This window comes from Cervus elaphus, chromosome 9 (genome assembly GCF_910594005.1).
Source record: "Cervus elaphus chromosome 9, mCerEla1.1, whole genome shotgun sequence".
Lineage (NCBI taxonomy): Eukaryota > Metazoa > Chordata > Mammalia > Artiodactyla > Cervidae > Cervus > Cervus elaphus.
Genome location: NC_057823.1, coordinates 5,641,529 through 5,656,888, shown reverse-complemented (window position 1 = coordinate 5,656,888; position 15,360 = coordinate 5,641,529). Strand labels below are relative to the sequence as shown.

At 40.6% G+C, this 15,360-nt stretch overlaps 1 protein-coding gene across 3 annotated transcripts in view; it reads left to right on the top strand.

Moving 5' to 3' along the window:
• The window catches only part of RUFY1 (RUN and FYVE domain containing 1), a 63,554-nt gene that overhangs the window by 26,837 nt on the left and 21,357 nt on the right, over nucleotides 1-15,360 (top strand). For all 3 annotated transcript variants that reach the window (XM_043910706.1, XM_043910708.1, XM_043910707.1), the window contains exons 7-11: nucleotides 2,616-2,681; nucleotides 4,953-5,022; nucleotides 8,686-8,787; nucleotides 9,649-9,765; nucleotides 10,154-10,321. In XM_043910706.1, the coding sequence (XP_043766641.1) occupies nucleotides 2,616-2,681; nucleotides 4,953-5,022; nucleotides 8,686-8,787; nucleotides 9,649-9,765; nucleotides 10,154-10,321 (523 nt within the window). The remainder of the gene's footprint in view (nucleotides 1-2,615; nucleotides 2,682-4,952; nucleotides 5,023-8,685; nucleotides 8,788-9,648; nucleotides 9,766-10,153; nucleotides 10,322-15,360) is intronic.

Sequence of the window (15,360 nt, the reverse complement as noted above, 5' to 3'; positions counted from 1 at the left end):
TACCAACTGAGCTATCAGGAAGGTTGTTGCTCTATCTTGGCTATTATAAGTAATGCTGCAGTGAATTATGGGGGTGCATATACATATTCATGTTAGTTTTCACTTCATTTGGGTAAATACCCAGAAGTGGAATTGCTGAGTCATTTAGTAGTTCTATTTTTAATTTTTTGAGAAACTGCCATGCTGTTTTCCATAGTGGCTGCACTAATTTACATTCCCACCAGCACTCCACAAGGGTTCTCTTTTCTGTTTCCTGGCCGACACTTATTCTTTCTTGTCTTTTCGGTGATAACCATTCTAACAGGTGTGAGGTATTACCATACTGCGGTTTTGTTTTGCATTTCCTGATGATTAGTGATGCTGAGCATCCTTTCATGTAACTGCTGACAAAGAATACTACTTTTGTTTTTGCATTGTTTGAAATTTAGTTTTTATTTAGCTGTTTTTAATTACAATGGTAATATGTTACTGTTCCCGTTGTTTGAGGAATTATGCTCTGAGGAGGAATAGAGAGTGCAAGGGCAATTTCCCCATTCACACTATCCCCCAGTCTCCATCTCAGTCCCACTCCCTGCCTCCTTCTTCAGAGGAAGCTACTCATGCATGACTCCTTCCGAGTCTTTTTTTTTTTTTTTTAATGGCTTGCAAATGTATATTTGTTGGTAGTGTAATTTGCTTTATGATTTGTTTGGATGTAAATGGAAAAGCACTATTACATACTTAAGTTGCCACTAGACTTACTCTTAGATCACAGTGTGTCTTGGATGTCTTTTCATGCTGCATGTAACTACCTCATCTTTGTTAACAAGAGCATTAAAAGAAGTTACCCTGAAAAAAGAGACAGAAAAGAAGACAAAGCAAACAATGTGTATAACATGCTAAAATTTATGTTATAATAAAGAAGACATGATACTTGTATTTATATGTTGTACTTCCATATACATGGATCACTTCTAGAGAGGCACATAGACCTGAACACAAGTGTGGGAGGGAGTTTCACTGTAAAGCCTTGGGCTGTGTTTGAATATTCTACATCTGTTGTCTTTCACACGTCTTCATATTGAGGACTCTTCTGGTCTCAGCATCCTGGCAGTGCACCTTACCAAGGAAGGCATGCACCCAAAGTACCAAGTACTAACATTTGCTCACTTGGAATTAAAAATATATTCTTAATGTCTAAAAGAACTGGAAATGAGCTGATTATCCACCTTTAAGGGAATGCAGTCAGCCTTTCACACCTGAGGATGTTGAACCCACAGATATAGAGAGTCAGCAGTGCTATCCCATTTGTATGAGAGACGAGCAGTTGCAGATTTTGGTATCCACAGAGGTTTGGTATCCAGCCGTCCCCTGTGGATACTTAGGGACATCTGTAATTGAATGAATTGTGGAACATGCAAAATATTCCACACTGTGGTATGTTATACAGACATGAGAAAAGGCAAATTTTACCCAGTGTATAGTAGATTTAGAGGGATTTCCACAGGTATTATTGAGTGAGAAAAGTATAATACTGAGAAGTATATATATTCCATTTCTAAAACCCTCCAAGTCTCTTTTATATTTTAATTGCATATACTCTATATAAAAATATAGACAGATATTATGATTATCTGCACAGAGGCTACTCAACAAGCTGTCAGTATGTGTCACCTGGGAAAGCTATGTGAGGGCAGAAAGGTTAAAAAAAAACTATACTGACCAACAAATCCAGCATCTGTGGCATGAGTGTGGGTTGAATAATCTCATTTATGTACATGTGTATGTAAAGAAATTGGTGGGGGGAGGCTAACTTTAAAATGTTGAAGTCTTTTATGTATATAAATATATATGAAGTTTGCTGTTGTTGTTTTGTTTGTTTGTCACACTGCGTGGATTTTGGGATCTTAGTTCCCTAACCAGGAATTGAACCCACCCCCTTGGCGTTGAAAGCAGAGTCCTAATCACGGGAGCACCAAGGAATTCCCAGTGTCTTTTTTTTCAAACCCAGACTAATCAGCTTTGTGTTTTGAAGAGTCTTGTGATCTTTTATGAGCCAACTTCTTTTCCTTCAGTATACCAAGGGCTGCTTCATCTCCTACCTCAGGAGCCATTTGCACATGGATTTTGCTGTCTCCACCTTGCATCCTGCTGGCATTCTCAAATGCTAGGGATGAGGTGGGAGGAGCATCTGTAGGGAGGACCCTTCCTGGGCAGCATTTCCAGTGTGTTCCGTGTCTTCCCAACCAGCCCTGCTGGTTCACTCAGGACCATGTAGACATTATTACACTCTGACTGTCTGTTGGTTTCCTGATGGCATTAATGACATTGGTACTCCTGCAAGGTGATTGGAAGGTTGGGGGACAATTATGAAGTATTAACCCTGAGTGAAAGGAATTCCTTGGGACTTCCCTGGTGTCCCAGTGGTAAAAATAATCCCTCTTGTAATGCAGGGGACACAGGTTCAATCCTTGGTCAGGGAGCTAAGGTCCTACATGTCAGGAAGCAGCTAAGCCCGTGTGCCACAACTGGAGTCCACATGCTGTATCAAAAAGACCAAGCGCAGCCAAATAAATAAATTTTAAAATATTCGTTGCAAAAAAAGAATTTCTCTATTTTTATGCTCTTTTTTAAAGGCATGAAAGAATCACAGATGTCCTTGATCAAAAAAATTACGTGGAAGAACTTAACCGGCACTTAAGGTAGGACTCCCTTCTTTTTCCAGTGTTCATTCTCAGTGCCCAATAATTGCCTCATGGAACTTTTTTGAGTTGCCATATATTTATAACTAACTTTTTTTCTAATCAGGAAGAAAGATTGTCATTCAGTGCTCGTGTGTACAGGCTATAGAAGTATGATTTCTTGATAAAGAGCTTTGGGGAATCCTTTGGTCCTTTGTTCTGTGTAGTTATGCAACTTAGAGAGTAATGAATGAAACCTGACTCTCCACCCCTCAGCCTACAGCAACTTAGCTGGAAATCACCGCCTAGAAAGCACTGTTGCTGCTGGGAATCAGCGCACATCCCTCCAGTATCCTGAGCAGGAAAAGGAGTTGAAAACCACTGGGTTAGACCTTCAAAAGCAATTCAGTAGAGATTTAATATCTAGTGTTTTTTCTTTTTTTTTTGAAAGCAGGTATCTTTATCTTGAGTTTTCTTTTTAATTGGAAAGCTGCTCCTGTGTGTCATGAAACACTAGTTGTTGCAGGCGTTGAGGGGAGTGGATGGAGATTCTCAGCCTAACATTTTTGGGAGATATACTTCTCTCTCTGAACCCTCAACCCCTTTAGAAAATTTACTGTGCACATTAGCAGTGCTCTACGGGAGCAGCGTCTGTGACCCCCAAAGCCAATGAAACAGGCAAAGGATCTGGCGTGTTCTTTAGAACATACCTAAGTGGGGAATACATGTAAATCCATGGCTGATTCATGTCAATGTATGACAAAAACAACTACAATATTGTAAAGTAATTAGCCTCCAACTAATAAAAATAAATGAGAAAAAAAAAAAAGAACATACCTAAGGAAGTGCACTTCTGAGCTCTCTGAGGTATGATGCTGACTACTGTTTTGAGAGAGAGATTCTTAATTCATTCCTTGTTTATTGAGAACTTTTGTAAGAAATAGATGTTGAATTTTATCAAATGCCTTTTAGCATTCACTAAGTTAATCTTGACTTTTATCCCTTAATCTATTGACATGATATAGTTTACTAAATGTATTTTTTCCACAGGGATAAACTACTTGATCATAGCTTGAATGATTTAATCATTCTCTTAAGGCATAATCTAATGTAACTGTTCCATAATTTTCCCTCTGGCATGGTCTCAAGGTTATGCAGCCTCACAAAATGAATCAGAAAGCTTTGCCTTATTTCTGTGCCTGAGAACACCTTCTAGTTCATGAGCTCCTTGAAAATGTGAAGCTCCAAGCATGTATAGAGGCAACACTTTGCCAGCTTTTCAGTCTTTCCTTAGTTGTTAGTTCATCTAGCTTTTCTCCTCTTGAGGATGTATCTTGTTTGGTAATTTGTGTTTTCTAAGAAAAAGATAGGAATTTTATTGATACTTTGTGAGTTATATAGTCAGTACAGAATTGAAAATGCCATAGTCTTTAAACTTGTAATTCCTTCCATATCTTTTGTTTTGTTGTCTTTTTCATTTTGTGTCAATTTGTATTTTTATCTTTCTCCCACCCAATTCTTGAACCTTGTTTCCTTAGCCTTGAAAGATTTGTTTCTTGGTACCCCCCTCAAGGGCAAAAAACACCAGTTTTTGGTAGTAGGGTCTATTGCCTAAAAGTGCAGGTTCTAGAGCCAGACTCCCTGGGTTCATAGGGGTATGAACTTAGTGACTTTTTCAATGTAAAGTTATGGTTTCCTCATCTGTAATACAGATTAACAATAAAATTTGCCTCACAGAATTGTGGAGAGGATTACATAAGTTGATGCATTTAAAATGCTTAGAACAAAAGAGACCCTGGTACATCATCCAAAAAGAAAATTACTACTATTATTGTTGTTGTTTATCAAGTCTACACTAGTTTTTTTGTGTATTTTTCAGTATGAAAGTAGAGCATGTTACTTAAAGAGTATGTGAAAAATGGGACAAAGTGTAAAAAATATTCAAAAATCAACTTTGATCTTACTACCCAAAAGTACCAATATCTTGTTATGAATATTACTTTAGATGTATGACCACCAGGGCATTTTGGTTCCCATCTATTGTGTCGGGAGAAACTCTGTTTTCTTTCCAGTTGGCTAAAAAACAAATGGGTAGCATCTTTGGGGAAGAAAACATTGAAAACTTTTCAATTAATATACATATGTATTTAAAATCCTCATCTATGAGTTAATTGGAAACCCTTTGACTCTGCATTTCATACAGGAAATCTGGAAATCTCCATTCTCATTGTTTACAAATTGGGAAGACAACCTTCATAAGTTCACATTCACTTAATATTTTCTGTTCTACAGCTGCACAGTTGGGGATCTTCAAACCAAGATAGATGGCTTGGAAAAGACTAATTCAAAGCTCCAAGAAGAGGTTTGTGCCTTACCAAAATGCTTAAACCAGAATGACCTGAGGCTAAGAGAAATGGTGTGGTTGGGACATCTGACCAGAGCTGCTCGCTGGTAGGAGAGGGAAGTGCTAGCCTCAGACTGAGCTGCACGCAGGGCAGGCATTCTCAGAATTTCACACCCTCAGGATGTCTATGATCTGCCCTGGCCAGGGCTGCCGAGAGTCAGTGCAGCTGATCACGGACCAGTTCTCAGTGACTCAGGCTTCCTGACCTTGCAGTGGTCCCACAGGAGACAGGTGCAGGTCCTCTTATGAATGTGCTGCTCCCTTCCTCTCTTACCACCTGTCCTGTGATGTAGTGTGTCTCCCTGCTGTCCGGAGGGCGCAGGCTCTGCCATGGGGTAGAAGTACCCTTGCCCGCCCCTCTGGTGTTTCGGCCTCGCAGGAGCGTGGAACCGGTCTCCCCACAGTGCGGTCTTTCTCTGCTTTCTCACTAGGGAGAGAGAGAATGAAAGGACAGGAAGAAGGAGGGCTGAGGCCGAGGAAGAAGGCTTGCTGCCCGTGCCTGGCAGGCTGCTTGGTGGACACATCTTGTCTCCTGCTAGCAGGAGGGGGGTTGCGCGCCCACAGGTAGCGGTCCCTGGCTGCTCGGGCCCCTCCAGCTCTCCCTGGCAAGGAGGGGCTCTGAGAGGGGCCAGAGGATGGCCGCCCCGTGGTGCAGGGCGGGTCACGGCCAGAAGGAGAGTCGCAGAGCACGCCTGTTAGTAAGGACTCCAGTTTAAGGCTCACTGCAGACTTCCTACGCTCTTCTCAGGGCCATGACCGGAACAACTTTCAGGAGAGGAGCTCAGATTTGTGAGAGGAGGTAGAAACTCAAAGATGAGCGTCACAGGAGAGACTTCATCGCACTTAGAACGGAAGCACTCCAATTCCTCTGGGGATGGAGTGGGCCTTTGGGCCTCACTTTCCTCATCTCCAACCTGGGTGATAATTCATACCTTACAATAGTGTTGTAAAGATTAAATTAGGTTAATACCATATAAATGTGCCTTGCCTGACACTTGGCGTGTGGAGGCCCTCAAAGAGACCTTAGTTGATTTTAGAACAAGCAGATTCACTCTTTGTTCTCCCAGATGAGGTGGCATGATTTGTTTTTGTTGTTGTTGTTTTAGTTTTAGGGTTTTTAAATCATTTTTATTGAAGTGTAGTTGGTTTATAATGTTAAGTTACTTTCAGGGGTACAGGAAAGTGAATTAGTTATATAAATACATACATCCACTCTTCTAGATTCTTCTCCCATATAGACCATTGCATAATATTGAGGAGAGTTCCCTGTGCTATACAGTAGGTCCTTATTATTACACGTTTTATATGTAGTCGTGTGCATATGTTAGTCTCAATCTTCCATTGTATCCCTTTCCTCCCCCCTTTTACCCCTGGTAACCATGAGCTTGTTTTCCACATCTGTAACTCTTTCTCCACTTCGTATAGAAGTTCATTTGTACCTGTTTTTTAGTTTCCACATATAAACAATATCATATGATATTTGTCCTTCTCTGTCTGACTTACTTCACTCGATATGACCATCTCTAGGCCCATCCATGTTTCTGCAAATTGACATCATTTCATTCTTTTTTATTCCATTATATATATGTATATATATATATATGTACCATGTCTTTACCCATTCCTCTGCTGATGAACATTTAGGTTGCCTCTGTGTCCTGGCCATTGTACGTAATGCTGCAGTGAACACTGGGGTACATGAATCTTCACATTATTGCTCTCTCTGCTTACATGCCCAGGCGTGGGATTGCTGGGTCATGGTAGCTCTAGTAATAGTTCCTTTTTTTAAGGAACCTCTATACTGTTCTCCACAGCGGCTGTACCAGTTTACATTCCCACCCACAGCATAAGAGGGTTTCCTTTTATCCACACCCTCTCTGGTATTTATGGTGTGTAGGTTTTTTATGATGGCCATTCTGACTGGTGATATCTTACTGTAGTTTTGATTTGCCTTTCTCTAATAATTATTGATGTTAAGCATCTTTTCATGTGCTTTTTGGCCATCTGTATGTCTTTGGAGAAATGTCTGTTTAGATCTTCTACCAATCTGTTGATTGGATTTTTTTTTTTTAATACTGAGCTGCAAGAGTTGTTTGTGTATTTTGGAGATTAATCCCTTATTAGTTACTTTGTGAATATTTTCTCCCACTCTGAGGAGAGTTGGCACACCTTGAATGAATTTAGCTTTTGAAACTGAACCAACTGGGTTATTTTTTCTTCAAAAGCAAACAGTTGTAATAGAAAATGTGCTTTAAAAAAAAAAAAAAGAAAGAAAGAAAATGTGCTTTAGAGAGAAGTACGCCTCTTACCCAGGGTGTGGTCTCTGTCCTCTGAGGGTAGGACTGGAATTAGCATTTGGTTTTTGTCTGCTTCTTCCCTTGTAGCAACTAGCACCTCCTTTCAAGCCTTAGTTTTTAGCTTGGGCACAGAAGTTATGTTTAGAAACCTCAGTCCTGGCTTCTGAGTCCGCGTGGACCTAGGCCTGAGCAAGAGAAGGCTTCAGGGCCCCATTCATGAATGGTGCTAGGAGCATAGCCACACACCAAGGGCACACGTCTTGCTTCTTTCTCCCTACCCAGCCTCACCTTCTGTCTCAAGCCTGGTTCACAGGCTGGATAAGGACAAGTTGGTTGGGGCGTTACTCCTCTATCTTGTCTTTCCTGCTGGCCTCTCCTCAGCAGGTCCATGAAGGCACCTGCTCCTAGATGCTTTTCCCTAAACTATACTCATTCAGGCAAGGAAGATGTTTTCCTCAGGCACATCTTTAGTGGTTTGGTTGTGATTCCACTCCCAGATTGTTTAATTATCTCTCTAGTGATAAGATATACTTTTGCTCATTGGCTAGAAAAACTAAAAAGAATGGGGGGGGGGCAGGAAATGCATAATCCCTTGGCTAAATGACAGCTATTTTTAACACTTGGTATATAGCGTCCCCATCTCTTCCTAAGTTTTGTTTGTTTGTTTGCTTTTGATTTTCTTCTTAAGCATTTTTAAGTTGTGGGGGTTTTTTGTTTTGTTTTGTTTTAGGCCGCACCCTGTGGCATGTGGGGTCTTAGTTCCCCAACCAGGGATCAAAACCATGTCCCCTTCATTGGGAGCACCAAGTCTTAACCCCCACCAGAGAAGTCCAGTTGCTGTTGTTTTTTTTTTTAAACTAGACATGAGAACATACTCTATAACCTGCTTTATTTGATTATATCATAAGTATGTTCTCAAGTCATTAAAAGTTTTTATAAATATTTTAATAACTACTTGTTTCTTTTTTTTGCTTTCACTATGATTTGTTAAACCATTTCTAGTATTCAACATTCAGGCTGTTTCTAATATTTTGTGTCCATAAATTTTTGCCCATGTGAAATAGATGGTATATTGTCATTTTTGTGAAAGAGTATCTGGGAAGGGCAGAGATCACTAGGGGCAAGGGTGGGAGAGAGATTTTACTATGTTTTTTTATCTTTGGAATTTTGTGACTGTATTACCTAATTCAAAACAAGGATTAAAAACAAAATTTCACATATGTAAAAATGCATTGTCAATTTTGAGGATGCTAAATGTTAGCTTTTAATTTGAGCAGTAAGATTCATTTTGATGTTAAGAAATATAAAAATCTTTCTTAATAAGCTTTCAGCTGCGACAGACCGAATTTGTTCACTCCAAGAAGAACAGCAACAATTAAGAGAACAAAATGAATTAATTCGTGAGAAAAGCGAAAAAAGCGTAGAGGTGAGAAATAGGCCTTGCAGGCACTCAGACATGTCCATCACAGACCTCAAGCTTGAAACGTGCAAAGATGCTCTGTTTCAAAGACGCCTTGGTACCCTAATGCCCCTCTCAGGCCGCCTGGACCACTTGGGGTTTCCCAAGTGCCTCTAGGCCTTTGTAAGTGAAAGTTGCTGTCCCCCCCTCAGCGTCTCTGGTGGGCCCAGTCCTCTGTGATGCTGTCCCGGTGCCCGTCCGGAGGCCTGGGCCCTTCTCCTCATGTGCTCTCATCACTCGCTGCGTTTCCCTCCATCATAGACTCCATTTGCTATTTTGTAGAACCGCTGACTTGCGGCTGTCTCACCCAATGACTTGAGGGTAGAGACCGTATCTGATTCATCTCAAAATTTACCCAGTGCTAAAAATTATGCTAGATAAATACTGAATGTGGACCTTTCCCACTCAGAACGACTTTTCTGTTTTAAAGAAAATTAAATTGTTTCTGAGCCCACCTTTTCAAAAATCTGTTAGTTTGCTTTCATCCTTCAAGTTCAAACATATTAAGATATCTTTACAATTTTAACTTTTCTCTATTATTATTTTAAAAAATAGAAATTAGAAATTGTGCTACTTTTAAAAACATTTATTTGGTATATTTTAGCAACTTATTGACCAGAGATATATTAATACATCTTTTGTTACCTGAACATTATTGACCAGAGTGTTTCATTATTCACTTACATAACAAATCACCAGTCACAGGCAATAGTTTCTGCAATAATTCCCCAGTCAATAATGTGTTAAAATACTTTGTACTTGGCCAACCCAGTAGTTAGCTTGCTTCTGTAAGCAAACCATTCCTATGGTGCTCTTGTTTGATCACAGATAACAAAACAAGATACAAAAATTGAACTGGAGACTTATAAGCAGACTCGGCAAGGTCTGGATGAAATGTACAATGATGTGTGGAAGCAGCTGAAGGAGGAGAGGAAAGCCCGTTTGGTGAGTATGTAAGCCTGAGTCGTCAGAAAGATTCCCCAGTTCATCCCCTGAAAGCTAGCTTCTATCAGCGCTTTGCAGATGTATGCTTCAACCTTCTTTAAAACAAATTAGTTTTATGGAAATAAGGCTTTTAACATGTTAAAAAAATATCCTGGAGTATCCCTCATTACCACCTACCTACTTTCTGTTGACTTGATGCTGAGCCAGTGTTTATTGTAAAATGAGAAAAGGGGTAAAATTAAATCTAGCTGTGCTCCAGACAGACTTGTCTGCATTTCCCTAACCTATTCTGACCTTCGTATGTTCAGCACCGCCCAAAATACAGTATCAGTTAAGTTCATTTCTCTGATCTACTTTAATAATATTCTCCTTGTTAATATCCTTTAAGGAATTAGAAAAAGAACTGGAGTTACAAATTGGAATGAAAACCGAAATGGAAATTGCAATGAAGCTACTAGAAAAGGACACCCATGAGAAGCAGGACACTCTGGTCGCCCTGCGCCAGCAGCTGGAGGAAGTCAAAGCCATTAATTTACAGATGTTTCACAAAGTCCAGGTGGGAATTGGCTCTGTGTCCACATCACACAAAGCCCTGACACAGTGGGCATGGATTCCGTCTTCAAAGTTTGAGCAAGTGGCAGTTTGACTTCATGTTGGCCATAACTCGCAAGGCTCATGACATCTGCTGTGGCATCACCAAACCCCTGTCTGCAGAGTCAGCACAGCGTGGTTGGATTCCCAGGAAGGACCACCCCCACGTCCCTCTAGTGCTGCTGGAATTCCGGCTTCACACTCTTTCTCCCTCTGGGCTTCAGATGCAGAAGGTTGAGTTGACACTTATATCCCTGGTCAGGGCACTATAAAAAAACATCCCTCTTGTTTTCTTATTTCCTTTTATCCCCCATCCCACTGCCATCCTCTTTCCTATAGCCCAGCATTCGAAAGTGTTGATCTTTTCATTTGTATTCATCATTCTAAAATGGGTATCATTTTGAGATACAAATTTTAGTTTCCATCAGTGGTATCGTGCTGTGGCTCTCCTGTTCCTTTTTCTGCCTCGGCGTGACGTTCATCTGCATACTTACCTGCTGTTGGCTTCTTAATACAGGTTAGCTTCCCAATGTGTGTACCCACTGCATTTTCTTGCCCAGTGACGGACAAACAATTTTCCTCCACTATGCTAGCACAAGCCACACCCTGGCAAGTAGTGTACCCATCTCCCTTTGAGACCTGGGAGAATCTCTCTGGCAGACATAATCATAGCGTCCTCCCAGCCAGACGCTTCTTTCTTCCAGCCACACTGCTTTCCAGAAGGGCTGCACCAACATACACTCCCTCGAGCTGTGGCATGTGGTACCTGTATTGTGAGTGAGTGTACAATTGTTTTAATATTCATTTCTCAGTCTAATGAGTTTGAGCATCCTTTAATATGACAGCTAACCATTTATGCTTCCTCTTTGTGGCTTACCTGTTCATTTGTTTTGTCCTTTATTTCTTTTGGGTTTTCTCTTTTCCTTGTTGATGAGTAGTCATGTATAGTGTAAATATTAGTCCTTTACTGGTCTACAGATTGTAAGTATCTTCTCCTAGTCATCTACTATCCTAAAGTCCCTAGTTTTGATGTAGTCGATAATGTGTTGATTTTTCAAATATGGTTTGCACTTTGGGGGCTTCCCTGATAGCTTGGTTGGTAAAGAATCTGCCTGCAATGCAGGAGACCCTGGTTCTATTCCTAGGTCCAGAAGATCCACTGGAGAAGGGATAGGCTATCCACTTCAGTATTCTTGGGCTTCCCTTGTGGCTCAGCTGGTAAAGAATCTGTCTGAAATGCGGGAGACCTGGGTTGGGAAGATCCCCTGGAGAAGGGAAAGGCTACCCACTCCAGTATTCTGGCCTGGAGAATTCCATGGACTGTATAGTCCGTGCGGTCACAAAGAGTTGGACACGACTGAGCGACTTTCACTTTCACTTTCTTTCTTTGCACTTCGGAGGTTTTGTATTAGAAACTTTCTCATGCCTGGGTGTCGGAGATAGTCCACACTAGTTGTCTCAACCTTTCACGTTAGGTTTGTCCTGTTATCAAGAGTTAGCCTTTGTATATGGCATTACCCAGGGATTCAGTGTTCTTTTTGTCCATGTAGTAAACTGCTTCAGGGTCGCTTGTTGGCATGTGGTGCCGCCTTCATCATGTGTCAAGTTCCTACGTAAATAAATGGAGCTCTCTCTGAGGTCTCTGTTCTACTTGAGGTTTTGTGTATTTTGATTGCCATAGCTTTGTGGTGGGTTTTACTGTCTGGTTGGTTCTGTGAGTTTGCTCAGGCTGCTGCAGTAGAACACCACAAGCTGAGTGGCTTAACAAGAACTTACCACCTCGCAGTGCTGGAGGCCAGGAGTCTCAGCGTCAGGCATTGGCAGGGGTGGTTTCCTCTGAGGCTTGTGAGAACGTCAGTCCCAGCCGTCTCTCCTAGCTTCTGGTGCTTGCTATCAGTTCTGGGGGTTCCTTCACTTGAAGGAGTTACCACCCCATCTCTGCCTTCTGTCTTCACACAGCATTTTCCCTGAATGTGCATGCCTCTGTCCACATCTCCCCTTTGTATAAGGACACCAGCCATATTGTATTGGGAGCCCACCCAACTCCATTGTGACTTCATCTTAATTAATTATGTCTGCAGTTAGTGACCCTGCTTCCAAATGAGGTCCTGGGTCATACTGGGGGTTAGGACTTCAACATAACAGGTTTGGGAGGGACATGATTCGGCCAAGAACGTTGGTCAAGCCTGCCCATGTTTCCCCCTGTTTTCTCCCTTCATTTTCCAATTGACTTATCTATTTATAAATGTTTGTTCTTTTTTATCTTCTTCTCAACTGGAGTATAGTTAATTCACAATGTTCTGTTAGTTTCTGGTATAAAATGATTCTTTTTCAGATTCTTTTCTATTATAGATTATTATAAATTATTGAATATAGTTCCCTATGCTATATAGTAGGTCTTTATCTATTTTATATATAGTGATATATATCTGTTAACCATAAATTTCCCTTTGGTAACCATAAGTTTTTTCTCCAAGTCTGACTCTGTTTCTGTGTTGTAAATAAGTTCATTTGTATCATTTTTTTAGATTCCACATATAAGTGGTATGATATTTGTCTTTGGCTGACTTACTTCACTTAGAGTGATAATCTCCAGGTCCATCCATATTCCTACAGATGGCATTATTTCTTTCTTTTTATGGCTCTGTAGGGCTTCCCTGGTGACTTAGTGGTAAAGAATCCACCTGCCAATGCAGGAGACTCAGGTCTGATGCCTGGGTCAGGAACATCCCTGGAGAAGAAAATGGGTACCCACTCCAGTACTCTTGCCTGGGAAATCCCATGGACAGAGGAGCCTGGAGGGCTGCAGTCCATGGGGATGCAAAGAGTCAGACACGACTTAGCAACTAAACAACAGCAATGTTCCATTGTATGTGTGTCTGTATGCACTGTGTATACACATACACACACACACATACACATACACACACACATATACACACACATACACATACACATATACACACATACACATACATACACACACATACACATACATGTATACACACATATTTATATATATACACACACATACACACACACATTTTTATATGTACACACGTATACACACACACACATATATATATACTCACCATATCTTCTTTATCCATTCATCTGTCAGTAGATATTTAGGTTGCTTCCACACCATGGCTGTTGTACATAGTGCTGCAGTGAACATGTATCTTTTTTAATTAGATCTTTCATCTTTTCTAGATATGTGCCCAGGAATGGAATTGCTAGATCTTACAGTAACTCTATTTTTAGTTTTTTAAGGATTCTCCGTATTGTTTTCCAGCGTCTGTACCAATTTACATTCCCAGCAACAGTGCGGGCGGTTCCCTTTTCTCTACATCCTCTCCAGCATTTACTATTTGTAGACTTTTTGATGATGACCATTCTGACTAGTGTGAGGTAATTCTTCACTGCAGTTTTTATTTGCATTTCTGTATAATTAGCCGTGTTGAGCATCTTTTCATGTGCCTGTTGGCCATCTGTATGTCTTTCAGAGACATACAGATGTCTAATTAGGTCTTCTGCCCATTTTTTGATTGGGTTGTATGGTTTTTTTATATTAAGCTATGTAAGTTTTTTGTATATCAAGAAGAGATAAGAAGGCTTTCTTCAATAAACAATGCAAAGAAGTAGAGGAAAACAACAGAATGGGAAAGATTAAAGAACTCTTCATGAAAATTGGAGATATCAAGGGAATATTTCATGCAAGGATAGGCACAATAAAGGACAGAAACAGTAAGGACCTAACAGAGCCAGAAGAGGTTAAGAAGAGGTGGCAAGAATACACAGAAGAACTGTACAAAAAAAGATCTTCTTGACCAGGATAACCATGATGGTGTGGTCACTAACCTAAAGCCAGAAATCCTAGAGTATGAAGTCAAGTGGGCCTTAGCACTACAAACAAAGCTAGTGGAGGTGATGGAATTCCAGCTGAGCTATTTAAAATCCTAAAAGATGATGCTGTGAAAGTGTTGTACTCAATATGTCAGCATTGGCCACAAGACTGGAAAAGATCAGTTTTCATTCCAATCTCAAAGAAAGGCAATGCCAAAGAATATTCAAACTACCAGCCAGTTGTGCTCATTTCACATGCTAGTAAGGTTATGCTCAAAATCCATGAAGCTTGGCTTCAGCAGTATGTGAATCAAGAACTTCCAGATGTACAAGCCAAGTTTAGAAAAGACAGAGGAACCGAAGATCAAATTGCCAACATTCGTTGGATCATAGAGAAAGCGAGGAAATTCCAGAAAAACATCTGCTTTATTGACTACGCCAAAGACTTTGACTTTGTAGATCACAACAAACTGGAAAATTCTTAAAGAGATGGGAATAGCAGAATACCTTACATGCCTCCTGAGAAATCTGTATGCAGGTCAAGAAGCCACAGTTAGAACCTGACATGGAATAACTGGTTCCAAATTGGGAAAGGAGTACAACAAGGCTGTGTATTGTCACTCTTTATTTAACTTCTATGCAGAGTACATCTTGGAAAATGCTGGGCTGGATGAATCACAAGCTGGATACAAGATTGCCAGGAGAAATATCAGCATCTCAGATATGCAAATGATACCACTCTAATGCAGAAAGCGAAGAGGAACTAAAGAGGCTCTTGATGAAAGTGAAAGAGGAGAGTGAAAAAGCTGGCTTAAAACCCAGCATTCAGCCACAGGTGCACATGTGTCCCCCCAATCCTGAACCCCCTTTCCTGTGGCTGATTCCTGTCGATGTATGGCAAAAGCCACCACAATATTGTAAAGTAATTAGCCTCCAATTAAAATAAATAAGTTAATTTTTTTAAAAGAACTCAGGATTCAAAAAACAAAGATCATGGCATCCAGTCCCATCACTTCATGGCAAATAGATGGGGAAACAGTGACAGATTTTATTTTCTTGGGCTCCAAAATCATCACAGATAGTGACTGCAGCCATGAAATTAAAAAGATGCTTGCTTCTTGGAAGGAAAACTGTGACAAACCTAGACAGCATATTAAA